At 42.1% G+C, this 20,315-nt stretch overlaps 1 protein-coding gene across 2 annotated transcripts in view; it reads left to right on the top strand.

Moving 5' to 3' along the window:
• The window catches only part of slc39a10 (solute carrier family 39 member 10), a 33,003-nt gene extending 13,829 nt beyond the window's left edge, over positions 1-19,174 (top strand). For both annotated transcript variants that reach the window (XM_087829792.1, XM_087829793.1), the window contains 9 exons: positions 1,268-2,494; positions 3,354-3,531; positions 11,436-11,611; positions 12,446-12,610; positions 12,774-12,882; positions 12,968-13,261; positions 13,758-13,838; positions 15,969-16,159; positions 16,330-19,174. In XM_087829792.1, the coding sequence (XP_087685918.1) occupies positions 1,289-2,494; positions 3,354-3,531; positions 11,436-11,611; positions 12,446-12,610; positions 12,774-12,882; positions 12,968-13,261; positions 13,758-13,838; positions 15,969-16,159; positions 16,330-16,482 (2,553 nt within the window). In that variant the 5' untranslated portion in view covers positions 1,268-1,288 and the 3' untranslated portion in view covers positions 16,483-19,174. The remainder of the gene's footprint in view (positions 1-1,267; positions 2,495-3,353; positions 3,532-11,435; positions 11,612-12,445; positions 12,611-12,773; positions 12,883-12,967; positions 13,262-13,757; positions 13,839-15,968; positions 16,160-16,329) is intronic.
• The last annotated feature ends 1,141 nt before the right edge of the window (positions 19,175-20,315 follow it).

Here is a 20,315-nt window from a genome sequence, read left to right on the forward strand (position 1 = left end):
TCAGTCATTAGATCTGTTATTCTAAGCTGGAGGTAGCAGCTTTGAATCGTCTTTTTGTCTGTGGTGTGCCAGCTTTTTATCTCGCATCTTTTTGTGTGTGTCTAACATTGTATGTGAACTTTTAAACTGGAGGATGTCAGTGTGTTATTGTGTTAGCAGGCCTGATATTGATCGCAGATTTTAATGACCTCAGGATTGTGTAATCTGATACTAGTGGCTCGTGTTTGTAATTACTCTTATTTTATATGGTGTTCCCGTATGTACCATAGACCAATAACATTTGGTTGAAGATTTTAATATTCCTTGTTGCAAAGAAAGCATAGTTTCACTGTGAAACTGTGTCCGTTTTATTTGTTCTTGCCTAAGGCCAGACCATAATTAAGGTGTGTTGTTTGTTGACTGTAACCAGAGTCTCATTGAGGTGATTTAATCATCGTTGACTGTTTAATCAAAGCTGCTATCTAAAGAGAACAAATCAAGGGAAACAGTAACAGGAAACAAACTAAATAAGCTTTGTTTGCATATAAATACATATTTTGTAATGACACAGCTACCAGATGAATAAATCAAGATTCGGATCCTCACTATGATTTTGTGACAATGAGGAAATATATCCTCACTGCTAAAAATAATATTCCAAATGAATAAGTATGATTTTTGTTTTTGTTTTTTTACTTGTGATCAAACATGTTGTGTAGCCACATAAATTAATACAAATTAAAACTCATTAGACTCAAAATTATATCAAGTATATTAAAATGGGTTTCAACAAGTGAAATAACAACATTATTTTTAAAATGATTTTTACTGCGCTACAAACTTATCAAGGAAAACAAAAAGATGCAAAATACAATCAACTTAAAAGTAAAAGTAAATGAAATGCAAAGCTAAATAAAAGGCCTTTATTTGTTCTCGTAGATTGATTTGCTGATGCACTAATCAGCATAGTACAACTCAGCAGTGTGGTGCTGATTATCTTAAAAGAAAAGATTAATTGTGAAGTTTTACTTGGGACTAAAAAGGCTAGATTACACTTAACACTTCCCCTTGTGTCCATGAGTTGATGTCCACATGTCTGCTTAGTTTGTGAGACCACGCAGACCCATCTATGGAGAATTTACATTACAGTGTACCATAGAAGTATGCATTAGCTCCATGGGAGCCTGATGCTATAACAGGCAAGTACAACAGGAATCCAGGCTTTAGATCAGTTCAGTGCTTTTGTCACAGTCTTTTACTTATTTATCCATTTATTTATTTATTGCAGGTGACGAGAATTGAGGGGACAATGCGAGTCCACATGCACACCAAGTTCTGTTTCCTGTGTGTGCTCACGTTCCTCTTCCATCAGTGCAGCCACTGCCATGAAGGAGGACACCACCATCAGCACGATGGGCATCACCACAATGATCATGACAGCGCTCACAGTGACCTGCAGATTTCTGAGGCTCCATACGTGAGAGGGGTCACAGAGTCCCCAGGGTCCAAGAGTGGGCACGCTGGGGATGCTCTTGAGGAGGAACAGCGCTTCTACATCCAGCAGCTTTTCAGGCGCTATGGCCAGGAAGACCGGTTAGATTTCAAGGGCTTTCAGAGTCTGTTGTTTAGCTTGGGATTGGGAGAAGTGAAGGTTGTAGGTTTGGATCATGAGGATCTGGGCCATGACCATGTAGCCCACCTCGAGGTGTTGGATATGCTGCACGGACATTCATCCACTAACGCTGGCCACAACCACGGCCAGGGCCAGGGCCACCGGCACAGTCACACCACACAGATGCGTCCACACCAAAAACAAGACTCTCAGCATCCACACACAGAAGGAGCTCCCACTCGGTGCAGCCAAACCACTGCTGGACCAACAGAGCATGAACATGATCACGAACACGATCACGATCATGACCATGATCACGATCACGATCATGACCATGAACATGACCATGATCACAATCACGATCACAATCACACTAAAGTAGAGGAGAATGACCATCAACATGACACACACGACTTTGGCGACCACAACAATCACAATCACACACATGATGAAGAGCACAAACACCAGCAGGTTAACCACAGGGACCTGTCTTCTCAGCCTCACCCTGATCACGACCACAGCAACCACAGTGATCATGAACATGACTACAATCATATTCATGAAGTGCACACAGAAATAGGCGGCACTCACCTCGACCAGGAAAAGCTGGAGCCATCTCAGGTGCCCCAGAGGCTGCAGCCCACCCCGACAGAAAACCGACCCAAGAAACCCCGGAAACCGGGAAGAGTCAGGGGACAGCGAGGGCGAGACAAAACCACATCTTCTCACACACCTGCATCTGATGACCACGACCACGACAACATTCATGACCATAACCACACACATGGTCACAGCCACTCTCATAAAGATAAGAGAGAGGCACCGGGGGCACTTCCCGTGCCCACTCTGCCGGTCTCCATGCCAGCTGGTCATCCAGGTGGATTAACCCATCAGCATGAGGAGGTAAGTTTTTTTTTTTTTTATTAAATGCACCTGTTGTGATTTCCAATTTGCTTTTTTAACTTTTGCGATAGTTTTGCGTCATTCTGAGCTCCTCCGCTGTGTGAAACAAGTAGTTGAAGATTCCTTTCCCCCATCTTTAACCCACCTATTTTCTGATTGGCAGCCTGTGCCATTATTTTTATTTTATTTTATTGATCTCTTACTCCTGCCAACAAATAACATCAAAGTCATACATTAATTGAGCCCATGGATCCAGCAGGATATTTGAATCTGGACTAGATTTAGATTTTCTTGGAAACATCAAAACAATTAACTGGTCAAATTTACATGTGACACTGTCCATAAAGTTTTAAGCAATCCCGCTAAAAAACAGACAGACAAACTAAAACTATTACATAACGACCCTGATGAAGTTAAATATATTGTGAGGAAATCTGAAAGCCTTGAAAACAGTCCACTTGTTTATAATAATGTGTATTTTTTTCACAAAAGGACAAAAAACAAGAAGGATTAAATAAACAGACACAAGAAACCAGATTTTTATTTAAATGCTATTGTTCTAATAAGTTATCAGTGCCACTACTGCTTAAGTTATTATATCGTGTTGATTTTCTGTGTTTGGACTCTCTCAGCATTTTTAAATGAATTGTTGGCTTTCCTCGAGGATGTGTTTGGATCAGTCAGTGCTGCCAAAGTGAAATTCCCTTAACATAAAATCTGTCTTTTGCTGCAGCTCACATTGTGTTTGAGTGAAATTTGACTTTACAAGAAGTGATTCTGTTATTTGTAATGTTTTTCAGTTTTGTCAGTGGTTCCCTGCGTTTATTTATATTTTCATGTTCTCACCTTCTCACTCCAGTGTTTGAACCTCACTCAGCTCCTCACTTACTACGGCCTCAATCCCGACTCGCTCATCTCCCCCCGCCAGTTTGCGTATCTGTGTCCTGCCTTGCTCTACCAAATAGACAGGCGGGTCTGCATCCTCCATTATGAGCAGATGGATGTGGAGCAGGAAGCCTTTGAGCCTGCCAGTTCTGGTAAGAGCAAACTTATTGATCTGCTCGGGGGAAAAAAAAAACACATATAAAGGAGAAATATTAATTTCAATGAGTGTCAGCTGCTTAGTTCAGTCCACGGTGCTCATTTTATTTTCATTTCATTCTTTTGGATGACAAAATGCAGCTGAAGCCAGTGTTTTATCCTTGTTTTGGATACTTGGTGTGAGACCAGCAAGCTAAGCAGTCTACTATTATGAAATTGTTGAGACTCTGAATATGGTGGTAAGCAATTGGAATAGAGGAAAAAGTCACAGTGAACCATTAAAAAACATGGTTAACAAAGCACACTGTAAGTCAGGGTTTTTGTCTGATGCCATCGGCCATAGGAAACTGCTTTCTTCATAAGTGTAAAACCACAGGGACTCCCATCATAAAACATTAATGTAATGCTCTCTTTACGTAACCTGGAGCTCCTCTCTTAGGGAAGAGTGGAAGATCTGCAAAATGTATAATGTTTCTTTAAAATGGTTAAGCCGTATTTTATATTGAGACTTTTATTTTCTGGTACTGCCGCTATCTTTTACTGATTTTATTTTATTTTAATTTTCAGAGCCTGATAGCAAGGGGACAGGGCAATGTGTGCCAAACTGGACCCAAAACAGAGAGTTATAAATAAAAATGTTAAAATATTTAGTATAATATATAAAATACTTAAAAAAAAAAAGGGGAAAAGAACATTTTTACTTATAGCTAAACTGTTTTGAGCTGATTTGAATGCAACAGCAATACAAACAAACACTTGTTGCAATGCAGAAAAGCGTCTCTGCTCTGGTTTGACTCACAACACAGCAAACTGTGAAGCAGAAAGGTGACAGCAGCGGCAGAAGACCATATCAGATGCCACTCCTGTCACATTAACAAGGTGGAACAAATGAAGCAGCCGGTGGGTGTATATAGCGTTTTTCTTAATCAATATTAAGACTAATCCGGAGTAGAGTTGATCACATTTAATTTATAATATACTTAACATTAAACTGGTGACGTCTTGTCTTCTTTACAGTCATTCATTTTCATTTTGGCAACTTTGACAATTTGAAAAGTTTTAATTCAAATAAATGAATAAAACAGTTTTGTGTTTGTGCGCTCAAACGTAACTCCAAGATCGAGGTTTTGGAAATGAAAATGTGATTTTTGTGTAACTATACCTCTGCGGCATCCTTCTGCTGTGCAGAGCTGCAGAGGAGACACAGGAGAGCAGTTTGAGCAGTGACATTAGTTTAACAAAAAAGAACAACTGAGTATTGGAAGCCAGAGCAGTCATTGAAGAGTGCTTCTTATGCTCAAATTGCTTCATGTATTTACACAACACGAGTTTTATTTACAGCTGAAGGAAGGCGTAACATCAGTTCTTGCTAATAATGTAGACTTGGAGAAATTTGAGACTCGAGTCACTCAAAGCAGTGTCGTCATTGTCCAGGAGGCTTTTTCCTGCTTACTGCTAAACATGTACTTTGTTCTTTATATCAAACCTGCTGCACGGTTGTCTCACACTAACCTTTGTTCAAGATGGAAATCTTCCTCTAAAACCACTCAAGAGTTTTTTTATGGCGTCTGCTGCTGTAGGCATGACGCTGACCTCATGAGCTTCTGCTCAGTGCGTAGCCTGTCAGGTTGGTGGAACCACTGTGAATCTCATCTGTGGTTCAGGGCTTTTTTTTATATAGTTAACTAAAGAAAAAGCAAAAAGTTTGGGAAATGTTTGAGTTAACTGAACTATAGATCAAGCATAGACTTAAACATGTATTTGTGGATGTCTTTAGTTTAAGTCTTCAACACACAGAGGGTGGCAGCTTTGGTGTGTTTACTGAGACTAGGAAATCTGTGACTTTGAGCGCCAAAAACTAAAATTGTAAACAAAGTGAAACTAAACTGACTTAAAAGTAGTGGTTTTGTTTTAAACAGAAAAAAATAAAAATATGTGAAAAAACACAAAACTGTATAAGCAAGTTTACAGTTTTGTATATATGAAAAGGCTGTCATAATTCACCGTGAGCATCAGGAGCTGATTAGGAGGGAGGTCATAGTGGAATCACCCCATTAATGTGCTATAGTTGGCCTTCTTGCAGCCATCTTAATACGGGACATTTCTGGGCTATTCACACACCTAACTGCAGCACTCACAATCTGTGTTTGGAGCTTTCCATCTGTCTGTTCTCCTTATTAAATTATTTCAGTTGCCATGGCAGTGAAGTGGTCCTTTTTTGTCTTTTCTAAATCGAGCAAAGAAGGACCATTTGTGTCCCTTTGAGTGACCAACTACTTCTTTCTTTCAGTGAGCTTTCTTCTCTCAGTTTATATTCTGATCACATCCTCCAATCAATAATATTCAAAAAAAGAAAATCTGAAAACCAAAAGAGGACAAAAGCGGAGCTATAAAGACAGAAGGTCGGTATTAAGTCCTGCTCTGAGACCTTACGACGTTTGCAGGTTTATGGGAATGCAAATTATAAAATCATAGCGTTTAAAAGTTAATGAGTTACAGGTCGTGAAATAAAACTCGAAGCCATAAAAGCTTCGTACAAATCAAAGGAGGAGCAGTAATCTCAGCTACTGCAAACCAAAAATACAAGACAGACTGCACATCTTTGGGTTTCTTTGAATTTACGCTTTACGGTACATTAATGTGTTTATATTGGTGGACTCAGCATGCAAATCTCAGAATAGATTACACAAAGCCATCTGGAATTACAGTATTTTGTAAACTTGTGTAATAATCAGTCTAATCACGTTGTGGCAGTTAAAGGGGATCTTATGCTCGTTTCCAGCTCTGTATTTGTTTTCTTGGATTCTGCTAGAGTAGCTTTGCATGATTCGCATTTAAAAATAATCTTTCTTTAACTTAATGGGCCTCGGTGTAGCTCATCCTCTGTAAGCTCAGTGTGAGTTCATCTCCAGCCTCCCTTTAAGTTATTTCAGAGTGTCTGTGCCGTGCAAATAGAAGGTGTGAAGAAGGATAATAATGAGAAAAAAATCTCTAGATTAAAATAATAAATTTACAAGAAAAACATTTTAAGGAAAAAAACGTTTTTCGATTTAGTCAAGGACTGATTTCACGTCACTTTTCAAGGTTAGGAAAAAAATTCAGAACTTTAACCTTCAAGGATCAGAAACTCCTGAGAAACATCATTAGCAGCAGCATCTCTTTGTAGTTGTGGTATTAAGTCAAACTATGAACTACAAGCTCAGTCTTAATAAAACTAGTTGTCCTCAGACTTTGGCTAACAACAGGAACTGCTGTGTGCAGCTAGCTGTGAGTCAAACCAGGGGACAATGAGACTTTTTCCCATGAATTTTCGCAGCAAAGCTCAGCGTTTCTATAGCAATCACACCCACCTCCTTCCTTTACAGCGGTGTCCTGAAAGCTCAGACTTACTTGCTGTTTAGTGCAGCTCCAGAATTACCATTGGTGAGCCTGTGGAAGGATTATTAACAGTTTACTCTGTCTGTCTCCGTGTTGGTCTCTTAAGACATGGTGTTCATCTCGGTCAAGTGTAGCTACTGCTGCATGGTGTTAAATTAAACAGTTGAATATAGTTATTATTGGTGGGAAATAACTGTAATTACTGTAGTTATGATTTCTGCTGTAATTGAGCAGCCGGAGTCTTTTGGCTTTGTGGGATGAGTCTATGGACTGACCTCATTATGTGAAACTTTAGCCAAATATGAATATCCAGCATTATAATGGTTTGTGTATGACAGAAAATTAGGGAAAAGCATAATGAGTTCTGTCTTAATTTGTGAGTTCTCATGTTTTGTGTGACCCCTGCTGTGTAAGTGTGTTTGTTTTCGTGTACATGCTGCAAATTAGACATCACAGTGACTTTGGGTCGTAAGATTTACTTTTAATTAGAGGAGCGGCTTTTGTGACTAAAGACAGATTTACACTTGATAGGTTTACACCGGGGACAGAATTAGACAAAAGGGACTGAAGTTCAGCTGTGAGGTTGGAGAAATTCCCAAAGTGCCTTAATTGTTAAGCACACACTTCCTCCTGGAGAAACCTGTGTCATACGGGCTTCAGGCAAAAGTGTGCCGCCCCTGAAAACATTAATAATAATAATTCTTTAAAAGCGTAACGATGACGAGGAGGACTGCACAAACAAGTCAAAAGGGCAGCAACGGCTCCTCATTAGTGCAAAACTAGAGGCGCTAGATTTTCAGAGATGGTGCACCAAGATTCAACCATAGACGTCACCACAAGCTGCAGAGCTGCCTCTCATTTACCTCCTGCCGGCATCCGCGGGGGAGCTCGGAAAATTTGCAGTTAACTTCTTTCTGGTTCCCACTCCCCTCTTCTTTTGCGCCGTGCCAATTAGGAGAGCCTAAGCGACACCGGGGGCCATTTTTCTGAGCCATGGCTCACAGGAGATGCGTAATTGGAGAGAAGTTGGTCTCTTTCGTTCTCTCCTCTGTTCCCTTATCACCGCCTTTAAATCGCCCTGCTGCAACCCCCTGCCCACCTCCATGTCTACGCCTAAGCACACACACATACATACACCAGCCCACACAACCACAGCTGCATACAGGTAATGAGATAGAGAGGGAGATGAGCTGCTTGAGTGTGAAGGACCTGCGGTGATGTGGCGATGGACTGTCTGGCTGATGTACAGTTGCCTCTCAGGGTTACACGTTGTTCCGCATGATAGCAACAAATAGAAAGCATTCATCTGTAAAACTTCACTTATATAATGTACATTGAAAATGGTGGTTATGACAAAAACAACAAAGTGAGTGTTAGTGAAGAGATTTGAATACAGATTGACCGTTTTGTCTCACGATGAGCCGCTCTTTGTAATGTGTGGAATCAGTAAAGCGGCTCTGAAGAGACTAATAGCTGTAGTCTGCTGCTTCAAGAGGTAGAGCGCACTTATAAACATGTTCTCTGAGCTGTGAAGAACTCGTATAACTCTACTGTCACGCTTCTAAAACTGCTGGCACCAACCAATCAGGGTTTGGCCATCAATCTCACCGTTGTGATTATAAGGAGGGTTTCTTGTTTGTAACAATTATACAGTTACTAATACCTAAAATGCCCCAAAATACCAGGATGATGCACAGACACAGAAAGGTCCACTTTTGGCTGAGGTGGGGGGGACACTAGCATTGTGATGCAAGCATTGTGATGCTAGTGGTAACAGTGACATTTCTGCAGATACATAAAAAATAAATAAAATAAAACAGCATTTCAGGGGTTGAAAATACAAGCTGTTGTTTGAAGCATCCTCAGGGCAGGAATGAGATGAATTTATATAAAAAAATGATTTTATTTATTTTATTTAGTGGGATTCTGCAAAGCCGTGCTCATTTTTAAATAGAAGCACCATCGGACCGCATTCGTTCTTTTCACTCCCACGTATGGCTTGGCACATGTGCAGATGGCAGGATCGTCCTGTGATATTAAGAGAGAAGGAAGGAGGGGGACGACGAGCTCGACTCGATTCTGTTTGTGACTGCCTTCATCAAACTAAAGTCCACTTCAGCAGGGAAAAGTCCTCCACCTTCAGAAAACTCCAGAGGCGTCGGAGGTGTCTTGATATTCAGCGTCGCTCTCTGGTTTTCTGTCAAATCGCTGAGCAGCTTCTGCCTCAAGGGGCTTTCACGCAGGACGTGGCTTGTGCTGCGCTCGCTGCCGGGTTCAGCATACTGTTTGAGTGAGCTGCAGAGGACAGAGCAAAGAGTGCTGACTTTTCAAAGGTTCTCGTGGGAGTCGAGTGCGTAAAATGTTCAGAAACGCTCTTTCTTCTTTCACGCCTGCAGTGTGAGGAAACATGGCGAGCCCAGGAGCAATCATATGTTATAAGTGGGCGTGTTAGAAGCCTTCGTCATTCACGCCCTTTTGCCAGTTTGAGAGGAACATTTTCCTCAGAGGAAATATTTTGATGGCAGGATTATTTCGAATTAAAGGCAAGATTTGGTTATTTCTGTTCACTTTTCTGAACACGTTGGAGTAGCTTTACATGATCACCATCCACAAACAAAATCATCTTTATTTATCTTAAACTGGGTCTTTGAGACACACAAACGAGGCTTTTTTCTTTCTCTCTCTTTTTTTTTTTTAAAGCCAGCTTTCATCCGATTGGCTGCCTTGTACAAACAGAAGATTTAAATGGAAGGTGGGCAGGCTTTCAGTTCACACCCAGAGCCTTGTGGCCAAGATGAATATATCTGTGAAGACTTTAATAAAACGTCAAAACGAAGCATTTTCCAGTAGTCTGAAGTCCTGCGGGCACGAGTTAATTGAACAAACTAAAAGATGATGCTGCGTGATGTTACACAAAGTACTGTATGGGAACACAGTGAACAGGGAGAGCCGAGGGAAGGAGCCAGCGAGAGGAGAACCTTTTAATTGATGTTGGTGAACTGTATCCAACATGTCCGTCATTACGGTGTATAAACTGCAGAGAGTAATGTTGGGAGGTTTATGAGGATTTTAGCCCAAGTCGGTCTAATTAATGAGGGAATAAAAAAACATCAGCACAATGTCGTGCACGTTACAGCCTGAATCCAAATGGCTCAAAGAGTCTCAGTGCTCAGCTTCGACCTGTGCTTTGAATTCACTCCACTGTCAAAGGGGCGTCAACAAGTAAATCCATCGCACACAGATCCTGGTGGCAAATTAAAGGAGAGTCTGAATTAGTTGCGTGCATCTAATCCAGATGTTAGACAATGTAAGACAATATACCATTTGTTAAAGTCAAATACTGACTTTTTTCATGGCTTCAGAGGAAAAGAGTAGCTTCCCAAAAGCTAATTCGGAGCATCAGACACACTACTTGTACACAGTACACAATACTTTCCCCAGGAGGATCTCCAGCCTCCTGTTTCTGAGTAGTGAGCCTGGCGCTTGGGGAGAGATGTCTTTGGCAGTGTTTTTTTAATCCCACAGCTGTGTAATGGTACAGTAACAGCTTGATTCAGCCTCTTTAAAGACCGTCAGGTGTAAGGCACGTTTCAGATCATGTCTTCAAAAGCTCCGCCACCTGGGACCAAATAGAAGAGGAGAGAAGGTCTGCCTGTCGGTTTTTCCTGCTGGCTCTGTGTCACCTGTGATACGGCTGTATGCATGACTGAAGCTCCACCAAAACCTGTTTGTCATATGGAAAACAGTTTGGAGAAAACTTGTTTGGCCTCACAAACAGCTGCAACATTGAACATTTTGTTAACATAGTTAACAAAAAAGTCTCTGAAATATGCTGGTGAGTGTTGTTTGTGTTTCGTGTCATGGTTCTCAAATAGCCTCCCTGAAGTCAATTGTCTGTAATATGTGCATTACATGCACTAAGTGTTTCAGTCAATAGATGTCCTTTAGGTGAATGTCAGCAGTGAAGGACCAGCATCGCTTTAGAGAGCACAGACCAGCTTTGGTGCGACATGGAATTTCATACCACATTAAACACTTTGTCGTGTTTGACGACAAAACTTTTTCTCGCTTCTGAGACCGTCCTGGCAGACAGCTCGACTGACAGTTTAAATGATAGTGTACCTTTCTCACTTTTTCTCTGGCGCTTCACGTCTCTTGACTCTGGCCTTGAATGAAAAATGAGGCGAGAAGAATTCTGCTGAAATGTCACCTCGTGTTTTTTGCTTTAGGCATCGTGTGTCATCACAAGGACACATGGATTTAAAACCTCTGGAGGGTGCTTCCCTTCACGTGTGAACAATGTGGGGGAAAACACCTGCAGCCACGAGCCATGTGACGATAAAGCTGCAGCTGATGGTGTCGTCTCTCGTTGTTTGACTGGAAATGAAAAAAGCGTTTATTTTGTACCTTTTCTAAAATAAAAAGTCCTCACCAAACAAATGGGGGGAAAAATAAGCTGTCCGATAAATAATACTCATATTTTATCATTTAATTTATTCTGTGTTTATTGTTCCTCCTCCAGTGTGGGTCTGGATTTGGGGATTTGTGTCCATCACCATCATCAGCCTGCTGTCTCTGCTGGGGGTCGTACTCGTGCCCATCCTCAAGCAATCGTGCTTCAAGTTCCTGCTCACCTTTCTGGTAGCGTTGGCAGTGGGCACGCTCAGTGGTGACGCTCTCCTTCACCTGCTGCCTCACGTAAGTACAAAAGACAGACGGCAGCTTCTAAACACAGGAATAATGTCTTTGTGGTGCCTTAGCGTCCCCTGTGCAATCGATGGAAGTGGGTTAAAGTGGTAACAGAAATGACCTTTTTGTGACAAAGAGCCTAAAACTACAAGCACAACTTGCTCCGTCAGTGGAAATGAATTGAACCAGAACGTGTGGATTCTGTGGGTTAATCAGAAGAACGGTGGCTTCATGTTTCTTCATTTTTAAATACTGAACCACAAACGACTTTCATTCACATCCATTGTGATATTTGATACCTGAGTTTTTGTGAGACACCTCCAGATCATCAGTGTGTTTTTGTTTTTTTTGTCCCCCAAAAAACAAAATTGCTTGCTCCATATTAAAAATACTTATATAGTTTGTTCATGGTTCGGGCTTCGTAGAGTTAATTTTAACACGTTGATGTTATCGCTGTGAAATGGAAACAGACATTTAATGAAGTCAAAGAAAAGAGAAATTCTTTATATTAAACGTTATTAGAATAGAATTAAAAACCCTTTGAGTAAAATAAAAATGATCTTGAGAATTTATTGCAAATGTTATGTCACCTCTGACCTGACGCGAGACTTAACAGCCTTAACATCTATGTAGAAAAGGAAATCAGCAACTGTTAACTCTGTTAAACTTGTATACTGTGGATAATTATAGCATCTATTTTTTATGTTGATGACATGAAAACGTCCGTTCCACTGAACAGTTTTGTAACTGTTTCCTCTTAGTGAGTCGAGGTTGAACTGCTCTGATGAATGTGTGAATGTCATGTGTCACTCAGTCATCTGTTGCTCCTCTTCCTGTCTTCAGTCTCAAGGGCAGCACGATCACAGCAAACATGGGGCCGACCAGGAAGAAGATATGGCAACAGCTTTTGATGGAGTGTGGAAGGGGCTTACAGCCTTGGCCGGCATCTACCTCCTCTTCATCATCGAACACTGTATTGGCATGTTTAAGCACTACAAAGACCAGAGGGTGAGTTACCTTGATCCAGCTGCAGGTGATGGAGTGGGCCGTTACCAGACGCTAAACCTCTGTTTCTGCTTTAGGTTTTGTCTTTTGTTCAAACTCTTTTGAAGCAACACAGTGTAAGAAATGTGTATAAATATATATATATAATGAGCATTGTTGCTCACAGGGCATGAAGAAGGTGAATGAGGAGGGCAAGATTGGCAGGAAGTTGTCAGATCATAAGTTAAATCGGCGCTCGGATGCAGAGTGGCTCCACCTTAAGCCGCTCAATGAAGGTTAGTGTTTGTTCGTGAATCTTTACAGCAGCTCGCCAGCTTTAGCTCCTTTGGTCCTCCCGTTAACATTTCCTCCCTCTGCCAGACCCCGACAGCACAGCTGTCTCCTGCGACAACAGCCACAACGACACGCAGCTCACCGAGCTCCAGACGCCCGACTCTCCCACCAACAAGACGCCGCTGGCACCCGCAAACCTCGGTCAGTCCCCCGCCAAGGAGAATGGACGTAAAACCAAGAAGCACTCGCACGGACACGGTCACTCTCATGGAGGAAACTGCCACTCGGATCAGGAGATGAAGGACGCTGGGATAGCCAGCATTGCCTGGATGGTCATCATGGGAGACGGCATGCACAATTTCAGCGATGGCCTCGCCATAGGTACCACGACTTTGTAACTCACCAGCATACAGGATTTAAATCTAGTGGCACTGAAAGCAGAGACTGAAATACCAGCAGTTTTCCAAATGATGCCCATTAGATGAGGAAAGCAGTGGGAGCTGGGCTTGACATCACTCCCAGCTCCCATATCTGTCTCTCGAGCTTTTAGTTTTAGAGTTTATAAAAGCTTGAGCTTTTAGATCTGAGATCACTTTTAAATAGATGAAATTCTTCACTTTAGTCATTTAATATTAATATCCAGTCATGTAACGGCACATGTCTGACAGAAAATAAGGCCTAATGGGTCCATGTTGAAGTCTGGAAACATGGTGCTTTACTATAAAATATGGTTTGTTTTTTTTTATACCAAGCATGAAGCTACCACCAGCAGTCTTTTGGCAGAAGATTAATATTTAACTGGTAGACGCACAGCAGTCTGTAGTTTCCTCTAATGGTCTGTTTCTTTCTCTTTTCTCTGACACTTTGAACTCTACAGGCGCTGCGTTCAGTGCAAACCTGACAGGTGGCATCAGCACATCAGTGGCTGTTTTCTGCCACGAATTACCTCATGAACTCGGTACGTGCACTAAGACACTGTGAAGGGGGGATAAAATAAATAAAACTGTCAAAAGCAACTCATTTACTCATTACACACAAGACACTGCACGCTTCATTTATTCAACAAGTGGAACAAAGCTGTTTTGTGGAGGCTTTGGTTCCCGTAATGATAATCAGCGTCTAAATCACCGCCTCGCGCTGAAAAGCTCTCGTCTTACTTGAACTGAAACTTCAATCAGAGCGAGTCTCGCAACCCTCCGTCCCTTGAAACTTGTTAAAAAACCAGTGGCGTCAATAATCAGCGCTGTGCTCTTCACTCCAGAAAAATGCTGGGGTTTTTTGGTAAATTAATGGCTTTCACATGACGGCACTGAGATGATTCGCCAATATCTGTCAGAGCAGATGATATACTGAGCCTGGCACACGCTGTTCAATACAGCTGCCGGTGCTCTCGTTTGCATTCAGCTATCCTCCTCTGAGGAGCCGTTTGATTCACTGTGATTCAGCAGCAGTGAGCAGCTTTGTTCAGGGATGCTTGTTTTTTTGTAAATAACGCCGCAGTGCTCTCCTCTGCCCGTTTGTTTATAGAGAGAGGAAGAGGATGGGGCAAAGAAGACAGACAATGGGCCCGTCCACAGCAGATCAGTACTGATGATGTGTCTCATTGTGCCGCAGCTTCATTGCCTCGTTTGTGTTCTTGATGAATAGACTAGTGTCAGTTACCGCTGCGTGTGAACTGGTGAATAATAACCTAGGTTTGTCTGGCTGCCCCCTCCCCTTGTGTTGATCAAGAGCACCCTGTTCTCTTATTGTTGTGTTTTTAGAGGGAAAATGAGTAGAGGAGAAGAAACAGGCTTTTGAGTCTGTAATATTAAAGCGCTTAGCAGAAAGTACCAGTTAATGACTGTGTCTGCAAAATTTATTTTAAAAAATCAGCATATATATCTATCTATCTATATATATCTATAGATAGATATATTTCTGGATATAGATCTATATATCTAGATCTATCTATCTCTAGAGAGAGAGAGAGATACCGTCAGTTCCAATCTGTCTGCTGCTATAGATATATATAAATATCTATATATAGATATAAAGAACGCATTTTTAAAAATCCTTTATCTCTATGTTAAGTTTCCAGATGGCTAACTGCTGCAGCACCGAAATCTCGTCTCGAGCGTTATGTGGAGATATGCGAGCTCGGTCCCTTTGTCCCCGTGTAATTTCACATTTCCTGTTGATTCGGTGCCCGTTTCTTCAGCAGCGCTCGCTGTCGTGCTTTCACCCCCGTCGGGCAGCCTGTCAAACAAACGCAGCAGTTTGACAAGTGCACCTCTCAGCTCCTCCTCAACACAAAGACTGTCCCCTGACTGGCAGCTGGATGGAAAAGATGATGATTATAAGGGTTCTTTAACCACCCAGAGTGAAACTAATTGGCAGTGATGGGTGTGTTAATTGCGGTAGATGAGGCGGCAGCAGGCGTGTCTGAGTGTCTGACGGTTTGGAACGGGGGGAAGTAGGAAAAGTTGAAGAGGGGTGCTGACAAAAAAAAAAATGCCAGTGAAGCGAGGTGTGCGTGGACCGTCTCTGTTAAGTTCTCTCCTCTTTTCTCCGGGGTTGATTGATGGATGAGAGCAGAGTGGTAATATATTCATTGTGGTAATTAGCGAGGAAAAGAGGCCGCTTGTTACACGGCGCAGGAAATGTAGGCCACCCCCCTTCTCAGTATTCATCTCTCTCTCCAAATCCAGGGCGTTTCCGCTGAGACTCGGGCCTCTTCTCGCATTTGGCCCCAGCGATGATTGAAGAGGGTAGAGAGGCTACTGCATGCATATGTAATCATAAGTATATGAAGTGCGACTCTGGTTTTTTCCCCACCCATGTGAAGACAGAAAGTGGTGGTGGTGGATGCGTGTGGGAAGGTTTGTTTAGAACAAGCTCACCTCATCACTGAAGGCGAAGTGAGTCATGGAATAAACCGGAAAAATAAGTAAAACTACACGAAGTGAGTTCGTACTCCACAAAGAGTATGTCACTTTTTAGACGGTAAACAGAACTCGGACATACAGCTGTTATTCTGCTTTTACCTCACACACAGTGTGTGTGTGTGTGTGTTGTTGTTTAAACGAGTGTGTCTTCTGGCCGACAGGTGACTTTGCGGTGCTGCTGAAAGCCGGGATGTCGGTGAAGCAGGCTATTGTCTACAATCTGCTGTCAGCCCTCATGGCCTACGTTGGCATGCTGATTGGCACCGCGGTGGGCCAGTACACGCACAATGTCACCAACTGGATCTTCGCCATCACAGCTGGCATGTTCCTTTATGTGGCTCTGGTGGATATGGTGAGTTGGCTGAGCGTGCTCCACAGCCCCAGAGTGATAATTGTCCCCCTAACTCCCTCTACTCTCCCACACACGGGCAGTCGCTCGTATTCTCGTTGCCTCCTGATCTGCAACGCTAATCCCAGAAAGTCTGAGTCTTATCCCAACTGGTTACTTTGTCTCTTTTATAGCTGCCAGAAATGCTTCACGGGGACAGTGAGGACCACAAGCGGTGCCAGCTGGGACACTTTATCCTGCAGAACCTGGGCATGCTGACTGGGTTCGCCATCATGCTGCTCATCGCCATCTTCGAAGACCGCATTGTTTTCGATTTTGGCTTCTAGTGGAGGACAGAGGAAGCAGAAGGAGGGGAGAGCTGGATGTATCAGTGTTGTTCTTGGCCTTAACTTGCTCTGTTTGCAATGTAACGGCCCGGTCTTGCATGCAACGTGTCTCGTTCATGGCCTGTGCCTCCATTCCAAACATGCTGCGGTAGCTTATGCATATCTCATGACTCTGGTAGTGTTGTTCATACTCTGCTCCTCCATCACTTCTCCTCCGTCAGTTCCAATCTGTCTGCTCCCTGTGAAACATAAAGAGGCAGAGTGACGGAGGAGCAAAGTTATGCCCCAACCAGGATACACCTCTGTTCTGAACGTTTAAAAGAATAAAATAATGTAGATAGTGAGGTGGTGCAGGGCGTGTGTTCATACAGAGAGGCAGCTGTCACGGCTCAGCAGCTCGCCGCCTATCCATCATCACCTGTTGTTAGTGTGTTGTCGTCGTACACCTCCCCGTGTCCTCGTCTCTCATCCCCTCTGTGCTGTGTCCTGTCAGCTGTGCCGCGTACATCTGTGGTGTGTGTTTCACCTGCCATCCATCGTCGCCGTCTTATGTGATCACGTCGTGTATCAAACGCCGTCGTGCCAAGCCCCGGCCACTGGAGCAGCTCCACAGCTGCATCGCACAGTGCCCTTAAAGCGACGCTGGCTGCTACATGTGGAATAAACTATTTTAGCTGGTGTTGCTTCACCTGCAAAATACGCTGACAGTTTTAAGCTGCAGTATCAAAACAGAAAAGAATTCAGCTGTTTGTGTGTGGGAGATTGTCTTAATTACTCAGTTTTTATTTTATTTTTGCTGCCATTAACTTTAGTTTTGCCCTTAGAATTACGTTTTACCGCCTAATTTTTTTAAGACTACTAAACCTTTGTAGTTTGTAGTAGCCCTTTTCAGACATGGGATAGGTAACAAGTGACAGTATTCTGTAATTCAAACATAGGTTTCTTCTTCTTCAGTGCTTTGAATAGTTCTGTTATAATTGAGACAAAAACTGTTTTTAGAGATTTTTAATGTTTTTTACTGCTGCTGGCATCAGACCGCCAACCCAAAGGTTTCTTAGTGGGAGTAGATGCAAATACACGCAAAGCCAATGTGACTAAAGTCATCAAAATATGTCTGTATGGAGCGCATCTAAAAACTAAATTGGGAACATTCAGATCCAGTAAATGAAAGTTGTTGTTTTTTTAAAGCGTGTCTGAAAAGGGTTACTGACAGCTGCTGCTAACAGCTGCCAAAGCCTTTACACACTAGCATTTACAGTAATCAGTGTTTTCTTTTTGTCTACTTTGGGAACCAAATGCTGCAAACGTCCAGCCAACTTTGTTCTGTAAGGGTCTAACTATCTTCAGCTAAATGAGAACGTTTCTTACTTAGGCCTCTTTGAGAGTCACCGACTTCAAAATGTGAATTAAACTTATTTTTATCTTCATAACAAGTGTTGTAGTTTACTCGATTTTTGTTTAGGGTGCCTCTTTGAGTTCCTGAAAGGTGCTTTGTCCCATTGGACCAAACTGTGGTCTGTAGTTATGGTAGGAGGTTCAGTTGTCTCATCTTCACTGATGAGGCATACATCTGTAGATGTACTGTAAATACATGAGGTCTGTCTAGCGTCAGTTGTTGTGCAGCTAAAAGTTGAAGCTAAAAATTCTTCCTGCTAAAAGTGTTTGTTGAAGAATGAATTCCCGACAATCTGTGACAGATGACGCAAAGAGCAGTACACTCCAGTGCTTCTAAACGTCCCAGCACTTCTAGTAATCGATTAACCAGGTTATCGATCCAAAGCACAAAGGTTATTTAATGGGAGTATTTTTCCAACCATGTGTAGTCACTGTGCTGGCTGTGCCCAAACTGGCCACAGTGTGGATTTTCAGCAGCTGGTGCTTGACGCCACCCATCATCCCGCCCACCCCGACATTCCATTGGCTGCTCTGTGGCTCACATGCTAAAGCTACCAATCCTAGCTTCAGCTGCTGGAGCACGCAGACTTCAGTTATCCTGTCACTGTGTGACATCCATCGTCTGTCTTAACTGGCTGTAAATCGTCGTGAGTCTCACTGATCTGACTGAATCATGCATGAAGCATGAGTGAAGCGGTACAGATGTGTTGGGTGTTTTATTCTTTGTACTGCAAGAGTAAAAACGGTGAAAACTTTTTGTTCCTTTTTAAATGAACTGTGTGAAGATCATGGGAGGTTGTCCAGGGTGTATTGTGACGGTGTTACAAGCCTTTTTTTAAAAATTTTTTATTTTGAAGCAGATTATGTTGCGACCGCAGTCGTCTTATTATCTGCACGGTTATTCTTTGTATAAGTGTTTTATTATTTCATCTTATGTTCACATGGAATTTTAGTGCAATGGGACCTGAATGTATTTTAATTCAGAATCAAATGAAGCTTATTATTTCCCCCTTTTTAAAATATAAGTTTACATCTATTTGATTGTTTTTCTCCAATATTGACTGTTTTATTTTTATTTTTTTAAATAATTTAAACCTTTACCACCCTGTTGAGTGCTCAGTAAGACTTTGTGACACATCGCCCAAAGTTTCCTCACTGTTTCTCAGGCAAAAAGACCATGATCATATTTGCTTTGCTCTGTGTATATTTGTTTAGTGACCTGGATATAAAATGCAAAATGTGATATCCTTGCTTTTTGCCTGTCTGTACATTCTCCCCTACGGAAGGAAAATAAACTCTGGAAACTTCGTGGACTCCTGATCTTTGATGGTTCTGCCATAATCTTGCCCCTTGGTGCCCGTCTCTTATATTTACCACAACAAATTCACCGGTAATTGGCAGATGTAGTCCACAGACCTTCTGTCCACCAGTTTCCTTCTCACATATATCACCTGAACATCTGCTCGAGCTAATGCGTAATAATTGCTTCTTAAACCCGTCAAACTGCGCTCTGACTCTCACATTTATCCACACCGGCACAAATTGGCGGAAGAGAGCAGAGAAACCCTGTTGGCAGCACTCCTGCCAATCCTCCCCTCACTTTATCTGCTGAAGCTGGTTTGTAAATGAGTGACCTGGAAGATGGATCTATGAAGAAACCAAACAGACTGTGCAGCTGAGTCAGTGCCCTGTTCATTAGAAAAGCTGTGATTTTATTCCAGGGTTCGCATGTATCTGTCCGATGCTGCTATTGCACACGGTGTCAGGTATCTAGATCAGGACTATTGGCGCTAAGAATCCTTCTATAAGGAGTTGAGATCAGGAGGTGACAGTGAAGTAAATTAAGGTTAAACAAGTATGAGAGTGCAGCTTTTGTCTCTATGATGGATTTGCTGGTTTTCACTTTCGGTGTTAAGAAACAACTTTTTGAAGTTCAGTGTTATTACAGTTTTCAATTTTGAATTCAATTTTAGTTATACAGCGCCAAATCACAACGGTCGCCTCAAGACACTTCATATTGTAAAGTAAACCCTACAATAATACAGAGAAAACCCAACAATATCACCCATTATGAGCAAGAACTTTGGCGACAGTGGGAAGGAAAAACTTCCTTTGAACAGGAAGAAACCTCCGGCAGAAACAGACTGAGTTTAGTTTTTATTCTGTTAGATCACTGTCAGACTTTGTAATGATTATGATTATGTGTGGAGGGCATATGTCTTTTTGGTCTTGTAGACACTCAAAGCCTCAAGAAATGTGTCCATCAGTGCCTCATCAGCAAGTTTTAATAAATGTTTTAACTGGTACTAAAACCAAATGTATTACCTCCATATTTTAAGTCATTTTAGTTTTCCAAGTTCACAAAACCAGTTAACTAAAATGTTTCTTTTTGATATCTGGTTGTAGTTTTATTTAACTATAATAAGCTTGGTTAGGTT

The sequence above is a fragment of the Neolamprologus brichardi genome, chromosome 16, assembly GCF_056152115.1.
Source record: "Neolamprologus brichardi isolate AB-2024 chromosome 16, ASM5615211v1, whole genome shotgun sequence".
Taxonomy (NCBI): Eukaryota; Metazoa; Chordata; class Actinopteri; order Cichliformes; family Cichlidae; genus Neolamprologus; species Neolamprologus brichardi.